This window comes from Oreochromis niloticus, linkage group LG3, assembly GCF_001858045.2.
Source record: "Oreochromis niloticus isolate F11D_XX linkage group LG3, O_niloticus_UMD_NMBU, whole genome shotgun sequence".
NCBI classification, from domain to species: domain Eukaryota; kingdom Metazoa; phylum Chordata; class Actinopteri; order Cichliformes; family Cichlidae; genus Oreochromis; species Oreochromis niloticus.
The window spans coordinates 41,148,662-41,173,374 of NC_031967.2; the positions used below are offsets into that span (position 1 = coordinate 41,148,662).

Consider the following 24,713-nt stretch of genomic DNA (forward strand, 5'->3'; position numbering starts at 1 on the left):
TGCTTTATTTTCCTGAGCCAATTCTAGCCAATCATTTTACGTTTCCAAGGATAGTAGGCGGGGCCAGGTACGTACGTTCTTTTAGAGCAGAGCTACAGATTAAAAATGCCCAAGGCGAAGCGGTCAAAGTCTGGCTGTACTTCACAGCAAAAGATGCAAACTCAGCAGCCTGCAACAAGTGCTTTAAGCTGATACTGTGATACTGTCAAAGGAGGTAACACCTCAAATCCGATGAAACACCTGGCGACGCATAACGTTTTTTTTTTTTAAAGCCGAGAAATGCGCCGTGTTTGATAGCTTGCTGCGAGACCTCACACCGTGCACATCTACTGCGGGTGTGGTGCCTGTTATCGGACCTGGAGTTAGCAACATCCCCCAAAAACCCGAAGAGTAGAGTCCTGGCCCCTAGCCCTGTCAGCGTAGCAGAAATGATGAGGATGATGATGGCAGCAGCAGCCGTTCTTCTCTGCGTGAGTAGCTTCATGTTGTTCGTGTGTAATTAACGTTGAGTACGCTAATCACGTTATTACATTAATGCATGTAAGGTGAACTAGCAAACACCGTCGTAGTTACATGCGGCTGTCTTCTTGTTTGATGGCAGATACTCCCTTCACCCTGGCCAAAAAGGCTAAAATGACCAAAGAAAAAGTGGAAAACAGTTAAACATGAGAGGTTTTTGGACAAAGTTTGTGTTTTTTCCATTGATTAAGCACTGCTTCCAGCCAAGAGTGAGACCATATATGTCCTATAGCTGCAGAAAAGGCTAACATTGTTATCTTTTTACAAAAAAAACAGTTAAACATGAGAGGTTTTTGGACCAATTTTGTGTTCTCCATTCTTTAAGCACCGTTTAAGCACCGACACAGTTTCAAAAGTACCGGTTTGGCACCGGTATCGGATAAAACCTAAACGATACCCATCCCTAGTCATAATCGATATTAACAGTAGCATCATTCCAGCTTTTAATCAGCACCATGGACGACAACCGTCAGAGGTCGCGTCAGCGGATGCGACGATTGCGCTTTAAACTTACAGCATCTTCTACCAAGAACAAAACACACTCGGACTCACTAAAATGACATCACATCTAAAAACACAGCTGTGCAGCTGTGGTGTTTGTAAGTGTGGAACAAAGAGAAGTTCATTTACCACAGGTCCTCACAAACTGATGTGATGAGTCAGCGTACAACAAGTACTCTCATTTATAAAATTCCTGACTCAAAACTTGTTTCCACTGGAGCAGGTGCTGCATGTATCACACAGTCATGTTGCAGTTCGAATGTATATGTTCAACATATAAGTGGTAACAAAGTTCCATTCCTACGCAGCCATCCGAGCTTCATCGTTCAGGCCTTGTGCTCAGTTGGTGTCCTCACCCTGCTCTCTCTCTCTCCTTCCTCTTTTGACCAACACTTTTTTTTTGCTTTGCTTGCTGCCGCTGTACCAGCAAACCACTCCACAAGACACTTGCCAACAAACATGGTTGAGTTCAGTGGGTTTGCTGTTATTTTGTCCAAATGACAGTGACCAAAGGTCAGGAAGTACAAGCAATATATTTTCCAGCATGCCCCTTTCCTACCAAAACATTTCTGAAAAAGTGACTGTTTAAGTCATTGGAGTGTGCAATGACTGAGTGAATGTTTGCACTGACAATTCATTTCAGAAGGAAAATGCATAACATGATTTAAACAGATAATGTAGCTGTTACTATAACACTAGGATTATGAGAGTCAAGTGAAATGTAAAGGAGAGGCACCTTGGATAGTTATTTTGGCTGGACCCTTCCTACCTTCAAAGTCAAGTCCATACAAACAGTGTACAGAGAGGAGTTTTTAACCACCACAGAAGTGTTCCCACACAGTCCACCCAGCAGCATATCACTAGCTGTGTGTGACTTTTACATCTTTTAAATGCTGATTAGTTGAAAAGGGAAGGGATTGATAGCAGAGTTCACTGGAAATGGGAGAAACATGAAAAACCATCAAAGTTAAAAAAAAAAAAATCAGTATGCAGACAGTGGATCCAGTAATCACTTTTCATGGTTTTAAACAGTCGGCTTTACTTCAGCTCTTTCTGATAGAACTTTATATGTTAGACCAACAACAGCACAAGCAATAGTAGCCCACAAACCGGTTATACCACATACTTTTTACACTGGCTCATTGATAACCGTCCGTATCTGCCCGTGGACTGTATCACGCCAGCTAAACAATAACATCAGATGCAGATGTAGAATTAACACAGAAGTATAACTCCCCTCTAACCTGTGGGGAAAATTATGTATCAACTAAACTAACTGAACACTTAAATCACCCTCACCAGTTTAATAAAGGTTTCAAAAAAGCAATTAAAGCTAAAATTAGCAAGAGTTCATAGCCAACAACATGCCAGAATCCTCAGTATGAGCCTCAGTATGAGCAATCAAGCCTGGTATGAACATTTGTCTCACAGGGATTACTTGCACATACCCTGACTTCATCATTAGAAACTTTTGCTATTTTTAATATGAAAAATAAACCAATGGATCAAAAATTATAACAGATAAGCAAAAGAATTTCTGAGCTCCTCTCTTTCAAATGTAATTTTTCAAAAATGTGTTAGATTTCAATGAGAAGTGGTTATCATTCAGTCCTGAATGCCCACACCTTCAGACATGTTCTTTTTCTTGTTTTTTGAAAATGTTCGGATCTCAAAACAAATTTAAGAAAATGTTGTCAGTGTTAGCTGTCCTTACTCTTTAGAAGGTCCTCGCTTCCATAGATATTCCTGTCCTGAGATTGTCTCCATAATGACAGATTCACGAACACCAGTCAGACTATTTTTGACCAGTCAAATTATCTCACACACTGCTGACCTCTTTCTCTTTGATGGGCACGTACTTCCAGGGGGTATATTCTTCTGTGTTAAACCTACCACAAACCTTAAACCTAACCACACACCCCTTTGAAATGCTATGACGTAACCCTCAGCTTAACCTGAGATGCACCTCCATAGAAATGTCACGCTGCACCTGGCAACCAGCCTGCTCAGTACCATCAATTCCTCTTATGACTTTCTGGAATTTATTGGTGACACAATACCTGTCATAGCGTTAATATAAGGACGCACAGCTGTCAGATAAGAAGAGCAGTGAATAAAGAGAAAAATTTCCATAATTGTACTTGTTTCTACTGTCACTGGCACCGCATGAAACAGTGGGACACGACCACAATGCAATTAAACCCACGCTCTGTCATGAATGCTAGCAATGGCATCAGCCACTTATGTAGTTTACATCACAAGCCAACGGCTGCTCCATGGCTGGTTGATTTTTTGCTTCTTGATCAATATGATAATCTCCGGAAGAGAAGCTCCACCCACCTGCTGATCAAACTTTCTGTTTGTGAGGGGCAGCCAATCATAAAGAAGTTATCTTAAGGGATGAGGAACTGAAACAGATGTTTGATGCAGATGAGGGTGAATTTGACAGGCTGCACCAAGGTCGAGTATATGATAAATAACAATGATTTTGAACTACCTCAGTGGAGTCCAAGAATAAAAATACAAACATAGATATGTGTAGGTGTGTGTGTGTGTGTGTGTGTGTGTATATAGGAAATGGAATCAAATTCAACATTTTTATATGCATATATAAACGGTTTAGCCTGCCATGATGAATTGACGAGAGTGGATAGATATCTCATATTAAATTATAACATTTGCCTTGAAATTTTATCTCTTTTTAAACTTCTTTATTAGTGTATCCAACAGGATACACTAGTTAAATTAGCAAATCTTCACAAGGGATTTATACTTATGTGTTAAATGTAATGTAATTTCATGCATCCAACATGGTGATAAGGACACACACACACCATCATCATCATCGTCTTCCTGGGGACTATTGCAGAGTTTTTAAGCCTGTGTTTAAGATTAATGCATAATTTTTAAGGCTCAGGTTTGCATAAGTACTTAAAGCTCAATCCTGCACTCCTGCCAGCTGTTCATGATCAAACTCAATTAAAGCTTAGAGTTTATTCAGACTAATGACCTTGTCTGTACTTTGTTTCATTGTAGACACCAACTTTCTAACACATCTCATGGTTTTACTTCTTTCATGCTGCTGGTTTCATTTCTTTTATTAGACTGTGGAGGCACAACACTTCCTGTGGGTATACACTTCATGGCAGACACTTTGAACCATTATTATCTTTACTAAAAACAAACAAAGCCGAAGCAGCAGCAAATGACTGAGGACAGAGAAAGGACTGTTATGGATTACAGGTATTCTCAGTGTTGTTGTGCCACTCAACACCTGATATTCGAAAATTGCATAACGTTCTTTTTTTGTTTAGATTTGAATATCTGTCAACATACTGTACCGGTGGTCAGAGCCATATCTGGGAAACTGTCAAAAGGGAAAAGTGTTGTGTCATCCCATAATCAGCATAAACAAAGTTAGGTTTTCCAAAAGACCTTCAGTTTCAATAAATGCCCCTAAAATGTCCTCTAGGTCCATTTAAAATAAGAGTATAGGTTACTTACAGTGTCTTAAAGGCAGTGCATGGAGGAGGTTGGGATGGATAGATAAGTAAACAAAAATCTGGACTATTTTACAACATATGTGACAGGGAGGAAGACCACACATGACATATGTCTTGTGGTGGAGAGGAAAAGAGAAATCTGCACAGTCCCATGTCCCATAAGCTCAGGTGAATAAAGGATAAGCCTTATATATTTTACTGTTATCAGTAAGAGTGGGCTGGGACTTCCTCTCAAACTGTGGGAGGGGTGTCACACCGCACGGCTGATAGCTGAGTGGAAAATATTTAATACTGCTAGTGCAGCTGTGTTGGAGGGTTGCTTTTGGAAACTCTTTGGGTCCTGTAAAGAGTGGCGACAGCTCTCGGTGAATATATTTTCTAAAATCCACTTTTGAAACGACGTTTTCAAAAGTTAGGCCACCTTTGAAGATGAAAGCATTTATAAGTGTTGCTTTAAATGAGCTGAAATATTTTCTCTGCTTTTGCTCATTTTCTGTTATTACACATACCATGGATGCTCATATTAAACATAGCCGAATGCTGGAAATGCCCTTAGAGAGTTTACTTTCTCCTATCGGCTCTATGTGAGATCAGAGGGAGGTTATGTCCCAAATATGGTCATCTCAGGAAAGCAGCTTTTGCTGTGACCACAAGAGTCTCATAAAGAGCTAAAACGGCATATATCTGACACAGGATGCAATGAAGGTGACATTATTGTAAGATATATATGTACTGAAGACTCTACAATCCTCATTTAGCATGTTAAGTGTTAGTGAAGACTGAACAAGTGCGGATTGATAGGAAAGCTTCTTTCTAAAAAGAACATGGCGACATAGTTGAAGTTTGCAAAAGCTGCATCTGAACAAAGACTTCTGGAACAATGTCCTTTGGACAGACCAGAGCAAAGTGGAGATGTTTGGCTGTAATGCACAGCAGTGTGTTTGGAGAAAACCAAACACAGCATATCAAACGATGGTGGAAGGGGGATTATTTGGGCTTTGTTTTTCAGGAACGGACAGGTCGCAGGCATGATGCTGACCATGAATTCCTCTATGGTGGTCCCTCGTTTATCGCAGAGTTACGTTCTAAAAATAACCAGCTTTATTTTTTTACAATTATTATAGATGTTTTAAGGCTGTAAAAATCTCTCACTACACACTTTATACACTTTTTTCAGACAGGCATGAACATTTTCACATTTTTCTCTCTTGTTTAAACACTCTCAAAGTTCAAACCTTCGTAGAAAAACAAGTCCAACATCCGAAGGTGCCTGTGACGGTGCAAAACGTTTCGTCGACATTGTTGTGTTTGTTGGGAAGAAATGATCGCTAACGCAGATTTGCTGGAAAAGAAAATAACCAAGGTGCTGCAATGTCCCAGTCAAAGTCAAAACCCAAACCTGACTAAAATGCTGTGTTGCAACCTGCTAAGTCACTGCGGGTTAAAGTTCTGCAAGCTGTTTAATCATGATATGCACTGGATTCACAGGACTGCAGAGTCCCATAAAAATCTTATTGTATATCCATATTTTTGTATAACTGTACAACAGTATAACAAAGAGTATAATAAACTGTGTATCATGCAAAGCCATTTAAGGATTGGTCTACCAGCAAACTACCTATATTACATACTTATATACTTATATTACAACTGCAGTTGAATAAAAGCAGAGGGGGAAGAGGAAATGTGAAAAATAAGGTTTTACACTTGACTGGGTTGAGCATAAACAAACATACTTCAGGAAAAATGAGGATATGTATGATACATCTCACTTAAACATGACTCAAGCCTTCATGGAAGAGAAAAAAAAAAACAGGGGGTTTCCCATCACTTGAGCTTTAACTGGAACTCTTTAAATTGTGTCATCTTACTTCTTCTTCTGTCACGCTTCAGTGGTTGACTGGAGAACAAGGGCCATCTGGTTATCTCAATGAACCACCTCCTAATGTTTGCATACTATAGATGAAAGCCCGCTTTTATTTAAAGATGTCAGACTTTCAGACTCCTGTAGCGCCTACCTGAGGGCAAAGTATGAACAGGTTATGTTGGGGGTGCTCCCTGTCCTTAATGAATTGTGGGGCCTCCCGAAACTGTGGTAGTGTGAATGTCTTGTTGTAATCGGAGAGCTGTTCCCATGTTAAAGGTCATCCCAGGCAAGGTGAGAGTGGCAATCAAGAGTGCCCTTTCTCCTCTCTTTGACGATGTCTTCACATTTTGGACCAAGTAGACAAACAGTCAGCTGAGACTGAAGGAGTCACTTGTATGAGTGACGAAATGTTTCTCCCACTGAAAATGCGTCCAGATGAACGTTGAACACACGTGGTGGATTATGTCACCAGCTGTCAACCACCTGCACTACAAAGCTGTCTTGAGATTTCTTACCAGGTGTTTCAACCGCTGCTTTCATTTTGCCTCAGGTGACCTCAGTCGGTCACATGATGGTTCTCACAGTGTTTTTACACACAGTGGCAATGACCCACTGTTTGTTTTGCTTACACTTTGGCTGATGAATCACATCATTAATTAAAGGTCAGTGTCCATCAGCACCACCTCCAAGGAGACAGCTCCCACTAGGGGTTTAAATACCTGGAGTTTCAGAACTGACCAATTCTCTTGGATGAGTGGGGAAATATTTTCATGAATCTAGACAAGTCTAGCTCACTTTTTTCATACGCTCAAGACTACAAAGTCCTGAACTACTGAGAACAATGTCTCCCATCTGCCCCGGGCCGTCTCCATGTAGGACATGCCTTCACCTAGGAGGCATCCAAGAAGCTTCCTAGTCACATGCACCAACCACCTCGTGGCTCATTTCGATTTGGATGAGTAGTGGTTCGGGGACTATGGCTGGTGTATTTAATTAATTCATTATGGCAGTCCTGGCGTTCCATAGGGGACAGCCCAGTCACCATTTGGACAAAGATTATTTCTGCTGCTTATATTCACAGCCTCATTCTTTCTGTCATTACTGGAGCTTGTGACCATAGGTAGGGTAGAGACGTAGGTCAAGCAGTAAATTGAGAGTTTTGCTTTGACACTCAACTCTTGTTGTCACAATGACCGGGTACAGCCTTGCTGCATCTATCCTCAGTTGTGAACAAGATTAAAGATCAACGTGACCACAATATGTAGGTATTGGTCAGCTGTGTGTGTACCGCGTTGTTTTGAGTCAGCTAATTTTAGCAGCTCTGCTACATTTATCTTTCATCTATTTCACTCAGCCAATCACACTGAAGCTACAAACAAGAAACACCAAGAAGAAATGGGATGTGGCGCTAACCTTTATAGAGCTGGTACCAGAAAGGGGAAAGTACTCCAACAAGGCATCTGAAATAACATTTTCCTGACCTTTGTTAGGAGGAAATTACAGCTTTGGATGATATTACCCCAGTGCTTAAACTACTCAGTCTAAAACAAAACTCTGACAGTTATCTACTCTACACTGGACATACCTCTACCCCATAAAATATTTTTTTATATTCTTTTATTTTACACTAAAGGAATGACTGGATCGGACACTTTCAAGTCACAGAAAGAATTTATGACTTTATGATCCTCTAATCACATACAGTGACCTTGTACTCTGAGCTTCCTTCCCCACAATTGGGCTACCTCTGGCACAGCTCATTTAGAGGGATAGGTGAGTCTTCTGTGGACCAGATGTGGCCAACAATTATGAAAAAGGGTGGAGCTGTGGCTGAGCTGAAGCCTGAGTGAGGTCAATCGGGACAAATGGAAAACCTGTGTGAGTAACACAGGGTCAAATATTAATGTCAAAACAACATCATTCCTGTTTTAATAAATCTTTGCTAAAGAAATAACACAAAAATAAAAAGTGCAGCTTGAGTCAAAGGACCAGATTTTCAATCAGCTCTGAAGGTAACAGCAGCTTAGCGGAGGATAGAATACGAGCCCTGTTTTTGCATTATGAGCCTTACTGTGTGTGTGTGTGTGTGTGTGTGTGTGTGTGTGTGTGTGTGCACTCTTCCTGGAGATATTCACATAGACGGATGCTTTGTGGTTTCATTCACGTCATTCTTTCACTTCCTTTCTGTATCTTTGTCTTCATCTTTCTCCCACTCTCTCTCGCCCTCTCTCTTTTTCTGTAAACACTGTAAATATAAATGCTCTGTGTTCAGACATTTAAATCTTGATTCATGTGGCCAAAAGCAGACTCAAAAACAAGCGTAAGCAGCAACGGCAGCAAGGCAACTGTCCTCCTCCCTTTTCTTGTGCCCATATCTTCATTCTTTTCTCTTCTCTTCTTCACCTACTCTACTTCCTCCACCCACCTGCCTGCCTGTGTCTCCGTCTTTCTTTCTACCTCACTCTGTCTCCGCACCCTTGTCGCTCAACTATTCGAAGGTTTCCCACCTGTGGCGTCCTATCAGCTCCGCACCGATGGTTGCAGAAAGAAATTAAACTGAGCTGACCTAAAAAACTGAAGAAGATTAAGTGGCGCAGATGAGGAGATAGAAGAAGAGTGAAAGCAGGAGAAGGAGGGAGACAAAAAAGAAGAGAGGTGGAAGACAAAAGAAAAAGACAGTCATGATTCACTCAAGTAAGTAATTTACGAACATACGTACAAACCTCGCTTATTCTTTCTTTTGAAACTGGAGCAGGACGCAGCAAACTAACAAAAAAGCCAACATTTGCATTGCTAAGGATGAGATACTGAGCGTTATAGGAGAAAATGTGACTAAATGGTGACTAAATATGTGGCGTGCAATGAACCCGAGGCCGTTAAAACGTCATCTAACAAACGACCGGAGTTAACACCGCCATAGGTTCCCTTCACTTTAGACCTGAAGTAACTTCAAGGTTATGAACGTTTTCTGAGAGTTTTTGATGTTCCTTGATCTCTGAAGCTGTGGCAGTCAGGCAGTTAAAGGGGACTCCAAAATGGCAGTTTGGCTTGAAATGTCACTTCATCACATGAGAAAACACAACAAAGACTCAACTGTGGCTCTTTATACTCTTTTAATGCCATTTTCAGGGGTGTCCGCTCCAAAGTTTTCTTCTTAGGCTGGACTAGAGTAGCTTTACATGAGTTTTACTTGAAAATAATTCTTGCTTATGTCACAGTGCCTCAGATAAAGAGTTATGTAGCTCACGTTCTTACCGCCTCAAGTGACTCTTGAATGTTTCTACTTTTAAAACGCAGAATGTCCACAAAGTCTGAACTGGGGTGATTTTTAGGTTTTGTTCTGATTTGTTGTTTATTTGGGTCAGTTCTCTGACTGTTTCTGGTGTCCCCCCCACTGACAGTTTTTTAGTAGTCCTTAGTAGTAAAGCTTGATTTTTAACCAAATAAAGTAATTTCCCTCCTTAATTCAAATTAATTCAACTTAGTTTTGCTTTTACCTCCACTCGTCCACACCACCGCTGCAGTGGTTTGAGAGCCACTGATTTGACAAACAAAACCCAAACACAACAACACAAAAACACTGTGGCTTGGTTTACGTGTTTGGAAATCTGTGTGCACATCCAGAAAAGGTGTATTTTTTTTAGCCTGAAGCATCTACCGTTAAACCGTTAAACCTTGTTTTGGCTTGAAACGTTTGTCACATTTATTATGCATAAACCCTTGAGCTAAGGACAATGTGAAAATGTCGACCGAAAGCTAAGCAGAGGCAGAGACACCTGTATGCAAAGTAACACCTCGGGTGTGCTGAGCAGAAAGGAGCGTTTTGCCTTCTAATGTAAAGTTTCAGTTCTGTTTCTCACATGGCACAAGGGTGCAGTTACCCAGACAGGAAAGTACACTCATACTGGCCTTTAAATCTGAGCAGAACCCAAGTAGAGCTAGTTCAGGCTTTTGCTATATGTTAGTGTAACATGTTGACAAAAGTAATGCTAATATGCTGTCAGTTAACGTTTACCATGTTCACCATCTTAATAAATTGTGTTAGCATGCTAATATTTGCTTTAAGCACTGATTTGCAGCTGACATTGATGAGAGTTTCACTTCAGAACAAGTTTGCAATTCCAGTTTAGCAGAGGAGAGGCCTAGCAGAGAGCTAGCAGCTACAGCTGTCTCAGCATGCTAAGCAATCAACAGCATCTCTGTTAAAGAATAACTTTAGGCCTCACCAGTATAACTCCAAGATGAGTTACAAAAACAAAAAGTTATTATGGAGAGGACTTACTTACTTCATAGCAGGCCATAAACATGTTTCTTTTCAGCAGTTGAACATAGAAGTCTGGAACCAGCCTCATGAAGCCAACTTCAGTGTTGGCTTCATTTTTCACCCGAAAGGAAATATTAGAGTTAATATCCTCAGAATAACCACAGAAAACAGGAATCAGAAGCCCAAAACGTATGAACAAAAATCCACAGCTTTCACTTCAGGTACTCTATATATACACACTCTGAAACCTTTGACTGTTACTTTTAAAGGAAGATTATGACTTGTATTCAAAACAATGTAGTACCTGAACATAATGTTTTTAGTACCCGTTCATTTAAAATCTTCTCATCTACTGTGGAAATGCACTGTTTCAGTGTGTTCTATTGAGTAATGTTACTCACCTTGCTGTACTGTGTGCAGGGAAATAAATTAACAACAAGCATTTTAAGAACATGTGGCAATCAGAGGCTGGCTTAACCCTTGTATGGTGTTCGTATTTTTGTTACTCAGCCAGTGTTCATGGGTCTGGTGGACCCGCTAGAGTTTTGGCTTTCCAATTAACACTATCAAACAATTTTATGTTAAATTACTCAACAGATGTTTACTTTATCCCAATTACGAGCCATGTGAACAGCAAACATGGTTAATTTTTTCCTTTTACCTTTGTTCGATCACATTTATGAATTAATGTGCTTCTCGTTTTTTGTCAATAAAATGTTATAAAAAAAATAAAATCAGTTCTAATCAAGTGTACATATCCTTATACCATATTTTGCAGGTTTTGATGGTATATACTGCCTAAAGGGGCAACGGCCTCTAAATGGCATGGGTCTCACAGACCCGAACACCATACAAGGGTTAAATGACTAAAAGCAGATTTTCATTGTTATGCATGAAGCATCCTACCAGATTATTTACTGTTAACCAAAGGTGTTAAAGGTCCGAATCACATTATGCATGGCTTATGTTAATGCCATATCTGGACCTATGTCCACTGGTTTTTGCACTTAGCATCAGTTATACAAATCTTAGAAATAACAGATACCTCATTAAAACTGTCTATTCCCTGACCAGTTGCCACGTAGTACCTACGGGAAGTTGCTGCAAGTCTCTAGGCGAAATTGGCTGCAAAGAGGTATAGGGTACTGCACCAATACCCTCCTTACATTTATTGTGGTTGCTAGCAGGTAGCTGCGGTCACTCATAGTTTGCATGTAAGATGCCAGTTTGTCTGCAAACACTTTCCAACTAATTGCCAAGTGGTAGTGAAACTACACACAATCTGAGGCAAACTGGAAATCATTTGCCTTAATCGAAATACTTGAAGTGTGTTGATTGGAGCGATAAGTCATAACCGAGTTTCATATGGTACCACTAAACTAAAAATCTGTGATTTTTTAAACTGAATTAAAACAAAAAAAGTAAAAACAACAATGAAATTAAAATATAAACTAATCTAAAATACAAATCCATTGTAAGTCTGGGTGCAAATTTGCTCTGAAGTCTAACTTTCTTCAGTGTGCATAAAACCTTTTTGAGTTTTGTTACTGAACGGCAAAAAGTGTTTGCAGACAAGTTGCTGTTTTCCGTGCAGTCTATGGATGACTCTAGCAATCTGCTAGCGACCAAAGCAAACACAAGGACGCATCTGATGACTGCTTTCATCTAATAAAAGCCAGTAACCTCAAGGAATGCCTTACTAACCAGGTCAAGGAGGTCGGAGTGTCACTGCCTGGTGTGTATAACTGAGGCCATCGTTAAGATGTTTTGTAACACCTCTGTACTGTGTGACTTCTTTTGACCAGCCAAAATCAGGAGAGATTGAAAGCCACGGACTGAAACAGAAGTCAGAATGTGGTCTGTGGACAAAGAGGTATACAGTACTGCACCAATTCTCTGTTGCTCAAAGAGAATAAGCCAAACCACGTGAGCTTTAAAGTATAGATAGCACCAACACAATCAAAGCCAAGTAAAGGTGCCATCCAGGAGGGAGAAAGTCATCTTGGGAGGAAATCAGCTTCTACAGACTCATGTGCAGAAGAGCCAACAATCATGTTGACACAAAGGCTATAGTCAGAGAGTCAGTTTGTTTTAGGGAACTTCCTAACTAAGTGACTTGAAACAGAAGTATCCGCATGCCGGCCATATTAAGACCTGTTTGATTTCTGTAAATACTTAGGAAAGGTGCATAGCTTAGAGGATACACTGAAACATCATGAAAAGAAAAGAGATGATTTCATCCCATCATTCATAATGATAAACAATTAGGAAACATTTGGTTAATATCTAATATGATACAGTAATAAATGAATGAATGTGGGGATTCCCTGCAACTGAACGTCCGGTTAGTGGAGCAGAGGACGTTTTGGATCCATTAATTATTCACGTCCATTCCCCACAGCCACAGTCATTTGGATGACCTCTGATCTGAGTCCACAGTTTAACAGCTGCTGTATTGCAGTCACAAGTCACTTTAGTGACAGAAAACCTGAATAAAGGTAGAGGTTACACTGGATCATCTTTCCAGCAGGAAGTGAAAATATGAGGGGAAAGGATAGGTATGGCACACACTTCCTTTTTACCTTACAGCCCATTTATGCCTGTTTATTTATTATCACAACATGATAGGGAAGTGACATGATTTTACCGATAAATAATCCAAGATAAGTATTTTATGATCCGGAAGAAATATGTCAGCTACATAAATGATCACACTGTTGAGGAGTCGTGAATTCTCCTTCACACCTTTCCTCGACCTTGTGACATTTTCCATTTGTGATCAGATATAGAAGAGGTCATTTTTTGAGCTATTTGACTGCAGCCTTCGTCTAAAGCCATCATGCATCCTACTTTTTCTTTACAGGTAAACCTTTAAATAAATATTCCCCAGCTGGGACCACATCCTCAATTAGATTTGACTGCCAGTCTGATGAGATTTGGACTGGCGGTGGCTGCTGGGCTGGGCAGATTCCACTCCCAGTAGCCTGATCGTCCTCTAAAACATAACAGGCAGTACCCAAACGTACTAAAAATTAAACAGGATTTAGGATATAAAACTGTACTCTCTAATTATGACATTGTGCACCAGTGGGAGGAAAAATGTAAAAGAGTAAAAAAGTTTCAGAATGTCTGTGAAGTTGCATTGTTTTCCTTGAATTTTATTTAAAAATAAAAATCATTTAACTTTTATTTATCCAAAAGTTGAGGTTTCTTAGGGCCCCAGCTGATAGAAACCTGAGAGACCGGTTGTTATTAGGGTGTTGGTTCACCACAAACCACCAGAAGAGTTCATCAGTCCCTAAGTTCTACTGCAGGGAATACACATGCAAAGCATGATGGGACATGCCACATATGCATTTGGCAGTTACAGTTAAAATCACGTGACACTTTGAGCATTTTGCCTTTGAGTGTCTCTTTTTTTTTTTTTCTCTCAAACACATGAAGTAGTACAGGAAGGAATGCAGCCATCACACACAGACACACCTGTCTGCTGCTGCTGGCCCACATAAACACACACACATACATGCACACACAGGCTCACAGGAAACCCCACTTCATGACAAAGACCTCCTACACAAAACCACAGAGAGAAAATTAACATGTATTTGAACTTAATATCAAGAAATGACCAAAGCTCAAGAAGAAGCTGCATCTGGAGGGAAAAGTCTAATCTGTTCAGTTTGAAATAAAAATTCAAATGATTTAATTAAGGTAAATAGTTATTTAAATAATGACAATAAAAAATGATAACACAAAATTAACCTTTAGTTTTATTCGGTTTTAGATAGATAGATAGAAGGTAAATGGTCTGTATTTGTGTAGCGCTTTACTAGTCCCTAAGGACCCCAAAGCGCTTTACACATCCAGTCATCCACACATTCACACACTGGTGATGGCAAGCTACATTGTAGCCACAGCCACCCTGGGGTGCACTGACAGACGCGAGGCTGCCGGACACTGGCGCCACCGGGCCCTCTGACCACCACCAGTAGGCAACGGGTGAAGTGTCTTGCCCAAGGACACAACGACCGAGACTGTCCAAGCCGGGGCTCGAACCGGCAACCTTCTGATTACAAGACGAACTCCCGCCTTGTGACAGACAGACAGACAGACAACGAGAAGATGTGAATGCCTCATTATAGACACTCCCTACTGTGATCGTCACTGAAACCAACCAGCTTATCTAGACCACAGCAGCACTGATGACTGCTATAAGATGAACAGCCACAAAGAGCAGTACCCTCCAAGAAGGACACTAAAGGCTAATATCAAGCCAGTTATCATAGCTGCAGAAGTGTGATGACGAAAGGGGCGCCTAAGAAGTACAGCAAGCTGCCCATACCTGAGGCCTTGGAAACTTCCAAGCAAAGACTTCACCTACCTGAAGAGGTAGAGGCAGCCCAATTAACCAGCAGTTCTCCACTGAAGCATCCGAGGTGTACTCTCAGTTGCAGGGGAAGAATATGAGAACAACCTTCCTGAAAAGGATCTAGTAACCATCACAGGGGCAGGCATCCAGGAAAGAGTCTCCTGTATGAAGAGTTGGACAACACCAGGCCCTGACATGATTCAGACCTACTGGCTGAGGAAGCTGACTGCACATCATAAGCATCCGCAGCACAAATAAACCAGCTGCCGACAGATGAGACACTCATCTGAAATGGAAAACCAAAGGTCGGAAAGTCCTGATCCCTAAGGATCCCCAGAAGAGACCGGTCCAATCCAGCTTCTCATTATATTAGTATATTTATTAAAATGGACCATTGTGATCACTCTGGATTTGTAGTATTGGATTCCACAAGAGCAGGGGTGTCCAACTCCAGGCCTCGAGTGTCCTGCAGGTTTTAGATATGGGACAACACACCTGAATCAAATGATTAGTTCATTACCAGGCCTCTGGAGAACTTCAAAACATGTTGAGGAGGTCATTTAGCCATTTAAATCAGCTGTGTTGGATCAAGGACACATCTAAAACTTGCAGGACACCGGCCCTTGAAGCCTGGAGTTGGACATCCCTGCACTAGAGTAACTTTGCATATTTAAAATATCTAAATTATCCTTATTTGTCTTAAACTGGGCCTTGGTGATTCCTCTCAGGTCATCCTGTGTGTGAAACAAGCTTTTTAGCTCCTTCCCCTTCAATACAGTTTTATTCTGATTGGTTGTCTCTTGCAACCACCACAGCCATATTAGGGATATTTACTCTGTGTGACATCATACAGAGCGCAGAGTGGACTGCCAGAAACCGAGTAGCAGTATATATTTGTAACAGTATATTTAGTATATGACCCCAAATTAGAAATAAATACAATAAAGATGCATTTCAGTGTTGTACTTAATTGAGGTTGAGGTGGAAGGAGTCATGCATTCATTAATCAATATCTCTGGGTTTTTTAAACTGCAGAGAGTGGTGAGAAATAGAAACCATTGCAACCCTTCATTGATGCATCAACTCGTGTTATAATTTGACCTCTTCCTGCAGCGCACCCTTATGTGTGGACACCACACATAAGGGTCCAGCATTCGGCCCTTTATCGTGTTCCCCTCATGTGCGCTTGTTCACTTATTGCAAATTTTGGTGAAAGATGACTCATCTGACCACACTGTTCTTTTTCCACTAACTCTGCAGACCAAACCACCTCTCTGGCTCTGTGGTTTTTAGCAACACTCAGCGCTCACTAATGCACCCTTCTCTCTCTCTCTCTCTTTTGATTGTCTGACCGTGCGAACTGACAGTGTGATCACATCCTGCACTTACTCTTATAATCACCTTCATGCAGCATATCGTATTGAGAGCATCACGGCCATCAAATGAAAGCCATTGACCACAATTTCCGTCACTGCTTTTACGGATGTCTGCATGCAGACGACACGCTAAGATGAGCAGTGTTTTTTGACTAAAGCTCCTGCTAGCAGTAAAACTTTTTCAAAGTCATTCAACTCTCAAGTTTAAGCAACAAAAATAAAGGTGACGCATTTATCATGTCTACACCGTATCTGTGATTGATGGTCTGAAGTGCCCCAATATCACTAATTGTGGTTTAGGCTTCGCTTTTCCAGTAGATTTCTATGACATACTTAGCTGTTTTAGACAAGATGTGTGGCCTGAAACTCCTCCTCATCCACACAGAGATCAGTGTATTTTATGTAACTGGGCTACAAACGTCATCCAAACACCCCTAAAAGCCTGTGAGCGTTGACTGCTCAGTTGTCAAACCGCATGAAATTTAAGATATCTCTGAATCTCGTTGTGCGTGTCTTAGTCATGAGTGAACAGAAGTGGAAAATTACGTTCCACTTAAAATGTATTTGATATTAAGTTCAAATACATGTCATTAAAATAGGTTCTTAGCAAAGAACCAATTTTAAATGGTATCTTTAGGGATTTTGTTACCTAAATGTAAATTGAAAGGACAGCCAAACAACCAATGGATATTAACTCCTTCATAATAAAAAAGCCTGGTCTCAGAAACTAGAGGATTTTAAAACATTTGGGGTCTTGTATCATAAGACTGTCATACATAAAATTTCAAAAGTGAATCCACCTTGACTTCCTAATTAGGTTTCTGGATGTAAGAGGTAAAAGTACTCTAATAGTCAAAGCATGAAAGAATAAATGTGTGTATAACCTTGTTGTAGCAGATAAGAGTGATATAATTATGGAAATTCTTTTGATCTTAAGAGGCCAATCAATGGCCTGGTCAATGAACCTAGCTTATTGTAGGCCAAGACCGTAGATTTTTATTTAGAGGAATAACTAATACATCAAGTTAAGTTGGAGAGACAGAGTTGAGATGATTTGGACACATGCAGAGGAGGGATAGTGGATATATTGGAGAAAGGATGGTAAAGATGGAGCTAGTAGGTATGCTAGGGATTAGCATTCCCTAAAGGGAGCAGTCAAAAGACGATGAACAAATCCATTAGATTCATTAGGTTGGAATGCTTCGGGGCAGTTTATCAAGGCTACTGGAACTGTTTGATACCAGGTGACCATATTAGCCTGCAGTGTTGAAGCAATGTTATGTCTTTGATTAATTTAGATTAAAAGAAGAAGAAGTATATTGGGCCAGGAATAGAGCCCTGAGGAACCCACAGTGCCTGTGTGGAAGCATCTGCATGTGTTGTGCTTCATGATTCATTGTTTCAGTTTTTTCCTTTAAATATGACACTTCATGAAAATAAATTAACATATCCACCATTCCATTATGTTTACAATTTGTTCACTAATTCAACTCTTTTCTTGTTTGTTTCTTTCTTCAGATCACTCCATCCGGTCAATCATCTGCTGCTGCTGTGCTGTTCAGACCAGGTGGGGTTTTTAAGAGTCCAAAACAAACATAATAAAAAAAAACAAGGAGCTCGTTCATTTTATAAATATGGATCAAAGCAATAAGTAATGATATGACTGATTTAATAAAATGCTGGGAAAAACAGGAGGTGGCACCAAAAACAAAATAACGAGGCAGGGGAAGTAGAATTAAACCCACCTTTCAAAATAAAACGGGACTAACACAGACTGACACACAGACCAAGGCACGTGAAATAAAGGCTGCCTCAAATCTGCATTTTTAAAATGGTCACCGCTGGTTTCATTGCAGGGTCTTTACCTTAAAATATAAAGCACCTCAAGGCAACTATTTTTGTGATTTGGTGCTATATAAATGAAACTAAAGTGAACTAAATCGATTTGGGTAAAAATAAAAAAACATATGTGGCATATAGACTGACTGATTGATTGGTTGATTCCAGGGAGTTCAGCACTCGTGTGGAGCTGGAGAGCAGAACCTCCCTTTGTTTCCCAAACCGACGGTATTCAGGACAACCCACCCGGGTAGGTCAAATGGGTTTGCTTCTGTGTGTTTCAATGTTTCATTCTATGAATTAATCTTTAGTTTTTGTTTCAGTTGCAGGTCGAGAGGTCAAGGAGAAAGCTCCCCCTCCCCCCTCCCGAGGGCGAGGATGGTGAAGGCGAGGGCCTCTTGAGTGTCGTGGCCATGTACGACTTCACCGCCAAGGAAGACACTGACCTCACACTCAAACAGGTATACACACACGTGCAAGCACATAGACGCACAAAAATAAACTGCAGAGGTTTGTTAATGTTTTGTGTTGTGACCACAGGGGGAGGAGTACATCATACTGCACAAGCAAGACCAGCTGTGGTGGCGGGCGCAGGACAAGCATGGGTAATTTAAATTTAAATTTCAGTGTTTGTGTTTGTTTCAACAAGAGTATTTGGAGCAATATTACTGCTGATATAAGATATCATAGAGCAATTATGGTGGGATTGTGGTTGATCAGTAAAACAAATAAATATTGCTTTATTATGGAAATGTGAAGTTTTCTGGACACAAACATATGTTTTTTTTTTTGTTTTTGTGATAATACAATATGTTATAAATAACAAATATTTAGTGCTGTCAGCGTTAATCTTGTTAAATGACGCATTTACGCGGCAAATCACCAGATTGCCCCGTACGTGGGGCTGTACGGCGCTAATGCGTCAACCAGCTAACCGTGCTAACACATTGACGCCGTGCAACTCCACGCACGGGGCGATCCGTGCTAACTCGATAACGGAGATTTGCCGCGTTAATGCGATGTATGAAATACACCCAATAAATTTTCATTTTGAAATTTAAATACATTTTTCAATCTAGAACTAATTTTTTAATATTTATTTCTTAAAACATCTTAAAGATTCTAGATTATCAATGTTTTTTCTTCCTACTCTGTTTCTATCAGTAATAAAGGCTTCATCCCCAGTAACTATGTGACAGAGAAAAATAAAATCGAGGCAAACGCGTAAGTCTTACATATTTTCCACATTTTTGACTTTTGCTTTCTTTTTTTTCTTTTTGGTTTTGTTTTTAGTCATTTCAGAATCACAAAAACAATCATTTAAATTCTCGTTATCCATCCTGTAGGTGGTATTGCAAGAACATCACTAGGACGGAAGCAGAGCAGCTGCTAAGACAAGAGGTATTTATGCACCTATTTAAATATGCTCTAAGTGGAGCAAAAACAATGGTAGCAGTGAAGCATGCATGTCTGCTGACATGGCCTGAATCAATGAATATGATATAAATCAACCATTCTCTGAACTTTTTACCTCACTCTCTAGTCAGTGTTTTTCAGCAGTGTTTAGAAATACTACTACTTAGATAACTGCTGTTTTTGGAATTATTCCTGGCAAATGTTTTGGAGGTTTTGGGGGGGTTTTTTTAGCTTATCAAATGTGAAAACCTGTATCTGACTGATTATTTTAGACCAGACTCAGACTGGATGCTTTCATACACACACTCAGTATTATAAGCAAAATTTTGAAATGTAATCATTAGAGTGTTGGAGATAAACATGACCATATTTGGTCAAGAGGGTGGAGCGTCCCATTGTCAGCTAATGATGGAAAGTTTGGTTAGCAAACTGTCTCCGATGAGACGTACGTGTGATAACCTGTGCAAGTACCAGCCTGATAAAACAAAACTACAACTTTGCTCTTCAAAACTGGAACAATATCTTAGGCTGTCTGTACCACATAGTAAACCACACTACTTACTAGATAATTCAATGTTAAATAGCCTAACATTACAAATGTTGTTTTTTCAAGGCACAAAAAGTGAACTAAAAGAAGAATCCAAATTGAGACACATTATGTTAGTCAAAAAATAAAGGATTAATGGATTATTCAAATAAATAATTATTATTTCTTCTTTTCTTCCAGGACAAAGAGGGGGGATTTGTGGTGCGGGAGTCTAGTCGAAAGGGAGTCTACACTGTCTCTGTTTACACTAAAACAATAAGGTGACTCATGTAACCTGAAGGGTTAAATCTTAGACCAGGGGTGGGCAATCTCAGTCCACGAGGGCCAGTGTCCCTGCAGGTTTTAGATCTCACCTTGGGTCAACACACCTGAATCACATGATTATTTCGTTACCAGGCCTGTGGAGAACTTCAGGACATGTTGAGGAGCTAATTTAGCCATTTAAATCAGCTGTGTTGGTTCGAGGACACATCTAAAACCTGCAGGGACACCGGCCCTCGTGGACTGAGATTGCCCACCCCTGTCTTAGACTGTCTGACAAAGACAAAACATACACTGACTAAAAATCACAAACAAAGTACCACTTAACCTATAAACTGATAAATTCTTCTGTTTCTTTGTCTGTAGTTCCAGTGGTGATGTTAGGCATTACCAGATTAAAATAACTGACACCGGGCAATACTACTTAGCTGAAAAACATATTTTCAGCTCCATACCTGAGGTTATACACTACCATGAACACAACGCAGCAGGTACGTAAGCACATACCTGTTGTTTGTGAACACAACACTGTCAGTTTTACTGCAGTTGATATGTTTATTTGCGTGTTTTGTGCAGGTCTAGTGGCCAGGTTGCGATATCCAGTTGGACCAATGGGAAGGTGTGTCCCTGCCACTGCAGGATTCAGCTCAGGTATGAATATATGAACACTTACAGATCCTCTGTAGTACTTGTCAAAAATACCTGCTAAAATTAGAGGTGGAGAAACACGTCAACTATAGTTCTTACTGAGCCATTGAAAGGGTTTGCTATTATACTCATTTCCTCATTTGCACATTTTTTATTCTGGGACTTTGCAAGAGTAGCTTTGCATGACTTGCAGTTAAGATACTCATATTTCTATCTATGTTTCTATCTATATTGGCTCTTAAGTCATGTAGAAGATCAAAATTCTAAAGACACTGAAGCGCCAACAGAATTTCAACAATTTTGGAGGCTTTCACACATTTTGCCCTTGTAACCTGTAGTGCTTGGCCTGTAGCCTTCATCACCCTGATGAAAGCTAAGGTTAAAGCGGGATGATCAGTCAATGAATAGTTGTACTTCTTACTGAAAGAATATGATGAACTACTACAGCTTGAAACTCAATCTTCAAGTTCTGCAAAGTAATATATTTCCACATAACAGTGGAAATATATAAACAGCTTTAATTAGCTTAAATGCAATCGCAATCTTCTTTCTATCAAATTGGCTAGCAGTCAAGTTGAGTTTTAAAATGTGGGCAGAATTAGGTCATTCAGAAACTGGTTGTATAAATTTATGCAAATACTTCCTTAACAGGGACGGGAATGAGAAGCAAGTAGATATGGTCAGATCTACATCTAATATACAGCAAAGTAAATACGTAAACACAAAAATGAAAATATCTTTCATTATTGGAGCCTGATTTGAAAAAAAAAAAAAGATACAGATTAGAATATAATGTCTATATGTAGATGATGTGTTGCTTTATATCAGAATTTATTCCTCTTTCATTTCCCAAGGCATATTGCAATTATATTATTAATTTATTTATGCGCTTGCAGTCTATAGACTGTAAGTCTTAAGTCGTGGGTTTGTAATCATAGACTAAATGTGGGTGTGTTCTCTATTTTTGAATTTATTTTTGAATAAATGTAATCATTATAAGCAATAGGAAAGTGAATCCAAAGTTAGAAAAATAAAAAGCAATCTAAATATTTAACTAAATAATATAACTAAACGTTTTTTTTGTTGTTGTTGTTTTTTAAGAATTAGCAGTTTTCATGAACAGCAGCTACTACCATTCCCAACTTATATTTATTCTTTTCCTTCTATACTGGTTGGTTTTTAGGTCTCATAGAGCAAGTGGTTTTGAGATGCCCTCACTTTTCTCTTTACTCACTTTATCTTGTTCTTGTTTTTTTTCTTCTAGAAAAGTGGGAGATCAATCCCAGTGAGCTGACCTTCATGAAGGAGCTGGGTAGCGGTCAGTTTGGCGTGGTGAGGTTTGGCAAGTGGAGGGGACAGCAAAGAGTGGCCATCAAGGCCATCAGGGAGGGAGCCATGTATGAAGAGGACTTTATCGAGGAGGCCAAAGTCATGATGTAAGGATATCGGGATGATCCGGATATGGGAAAAGGAAGAGCAGTTAAAGAGCTCCTTAAAAACATTTTGTTACTGATCTTTCTTCCAGGAGGTTGTGCCATCCGAAGCTTGTGCAGCTGTATGGTGTTTGTTTGCAGCAGCGCCCCCTGCTGATCGTAGCTGAGTTCATGGAAAATGGCTGCCTGCTGAACTTCCTGCGGCAAAGGGGCAAAGCTCTACTGGAGTCGTGGCTTCTGTCCATGTGTCAGGATGTGTGTGAAGGGATGGATTACCTGGAGGCACATAGTTTCATCCACAGAGACCTGGTGAGCCAACACAGTAATTCTATATAACATGAGTAACAGTCTATGAAATCATGGTATATTTTTTATAAGATTTTAACCTGTTAATGATTTTGTACAGACTCCCCTATAATGCATCTTTGACATCTTCACATTCAGATTCAAGGTCTTTATTGTCAATACAACAATATACACAGTATACAGCGTACCAAAATACCCCACGCCCCCATGGTGCATTTATAAGAATATAATATTTAAGAATATAATAAAAAATATATCTTCAAGAGAGATTAACTAGAAATTACAAATAAATAATAAATTGCTAAATTTAGGTAAAATACAATATAAATTACTAAGATGTGTGATTTGGTTGGCTAAAACAGAAGAAAAGAAGGACGGGATTCAAAATGCAAATTTCATTAACTTGTGCTGCTCAACCCAAAGCTAAAATAACTCAAATGCTCAAATAAAAAAGATAAAACTCTTTGCCACACAGTCTAGTTGATAATCTGTTCCAGCTAAATATTTGGTTTATAATTATTTTTTCCATATCCAGGCAGCCAGGAATTGTCTGGTTAATGAGCACAACGTGGTGAAAGTCAGCGACTTTGGAATGACCAGGTATGTTTGGTTTTTTTGTTTTAACCACATTTGCTATGCAGACTACCCATAGAGTCTAAAGCATGGTGAATAACTACTCCTACCATCTGTTCTCTAGTTATATTTACTTTTTTCATCCATGTTTTCCAGATACGTTCTAGACAATCAGTACACCAGTTCAAATGGAGCTAAGTTCCCAGTGAAGTGGTCTCCCCCTGAAGTTCTCCACTACAGTAAATACAGCAGCAAGTCTGACATCTGGTCCTTCGGTGAGGAAACACAGGCCAAATACACCAGTACCAGCAACCCATGCTGCTGGTACTTTATAAGCTGCTAATACTTCTGAAAACTGAAATATGTAAACACAAATGGAAGGACTGCAGTGAATATAGCTGCTGAGTGATTGTTGAATAGTTTTAAATAGGTTGCAGCTTCTCTTTTTCTTCGTAACCTCTTTCTCTCTGTAAAATATATATATATGTATGTATATGTGTATATATATATATATATATATAGTATTAACAGTAGCGTATGTGGCTATGTGTTTCCAGGTGTGGTAATGTGGGAGATATTCTCTGAGGGTCGGACTCCATTTGAAAACCGATCAAATGTGGAAGTAGTTACTGACATCACCAGGGGAATCCGGCTCTACCGACCACAACGTGCCTCACAACCACTGTACGCCATTATGTACCGCTGCTGGCACGAGGTATTAAACATTTTGTATTTTGATATTTTGATGGTATCATGTTTCTACACCTTCTGTTAATAACTACATGACATCGTTCTCTGTTTCTTCTGTTCATCTACTATTATCTTCGGTGGTTGTGCAGAAGGCTGACGGTCGGCCATCTTTCTCTGAACTGCTGGAGGAAATCAGAAAACTGGCAGAAAATCAAGACTAGCACACACATATTACTATATTGCTGGACTCCAAACTGTTTGTTTATTGTTGTCATGGATGTAAATATATTGTATTCTGTCTTTGTAAATACATATTTTTATAAGGCTCTAATGCTTCTGTGATGTATTTTACTTAATGCACATCTGCCAGGAACACATATGAAGACTGAAGTGATCTATGCTGTTCCTTGTTTGCTTTGAATTTGAAGGAATGTCTGCGCACATGAACCACACATGAAAGTCTAATAGCACAAATATATCAATAGTATGTGTATGCAGTTGTGCATATTAGGCTTGAGTGACCCAATGAATAAGAGAGTGCTTCATTTATTTAAAATTTGAAGCAGAACAATAAAATAAAATTGGTATCATAATATAAAAA

General features: G+C 39.7%; 1 protein-coding gene across 1 annotated transcript; it reads left to right on the forward strand.

Annotated features, from left to right (window-relative positions):
- Positions 1 to 8,597: 8,597 nt before the first annotated feature.
- txk (TXK tyrosine kinase) lies at positions 8,598 to 24,443 on the forward strand. The gene is made up of 16 exons (XM_005461196.4): positions 8,598 to 9,084; positions 17,918 to 17,966; positions 18,407 to 18,488; positions 18,562 to 18,699; positions 18,779 to 18,843; positions 19,403 to 19,462; positions 19,585 to 19,639; positions 20,382 to 20,461; positions 20,829 to 20,953; positions 21,039 to 21,113; positions 22,375 to 22,546; positions 22,636 to 22,852; positions 23,385 to 23,449; positions 23,579 to 23,697; positions 23,980 to 24,137; positions 24,262 to 24,443. Exons 1-16 carry the CDS (start codon positions 9,072 to 9,074, stop codon positions 24,331 to 24,333), a joined length of 1,545 nt encoding a protein of 514 aa, XP_005461253.1. The 5' UTR covers positions 8,598 to 9,071; the 3' UTR covers positions 24,334 to 24,443.
- The last annotated feature ends 270 nt before the right edge of the window (positions 24,444 to 24,713 follow it).

Coding starts and splice junctions, on each gene's coding strand:
- txk (XM_005461196.4), top strand. Junction 19,640..20,381: donor AGCAGCTGCTAAGACAAGAG/GTATTTATGCAC, acceptor CTTTTCTTCCAG/GACAAAGAGGGGGGATTTGT. Junction 20,954..21,038: donor CCATGAACACAACGCAGCAG/GTACGTAAGCAC, acceptor TGTTTTGTGCAG/GTCTAGTGGCCAGGTTGCGA.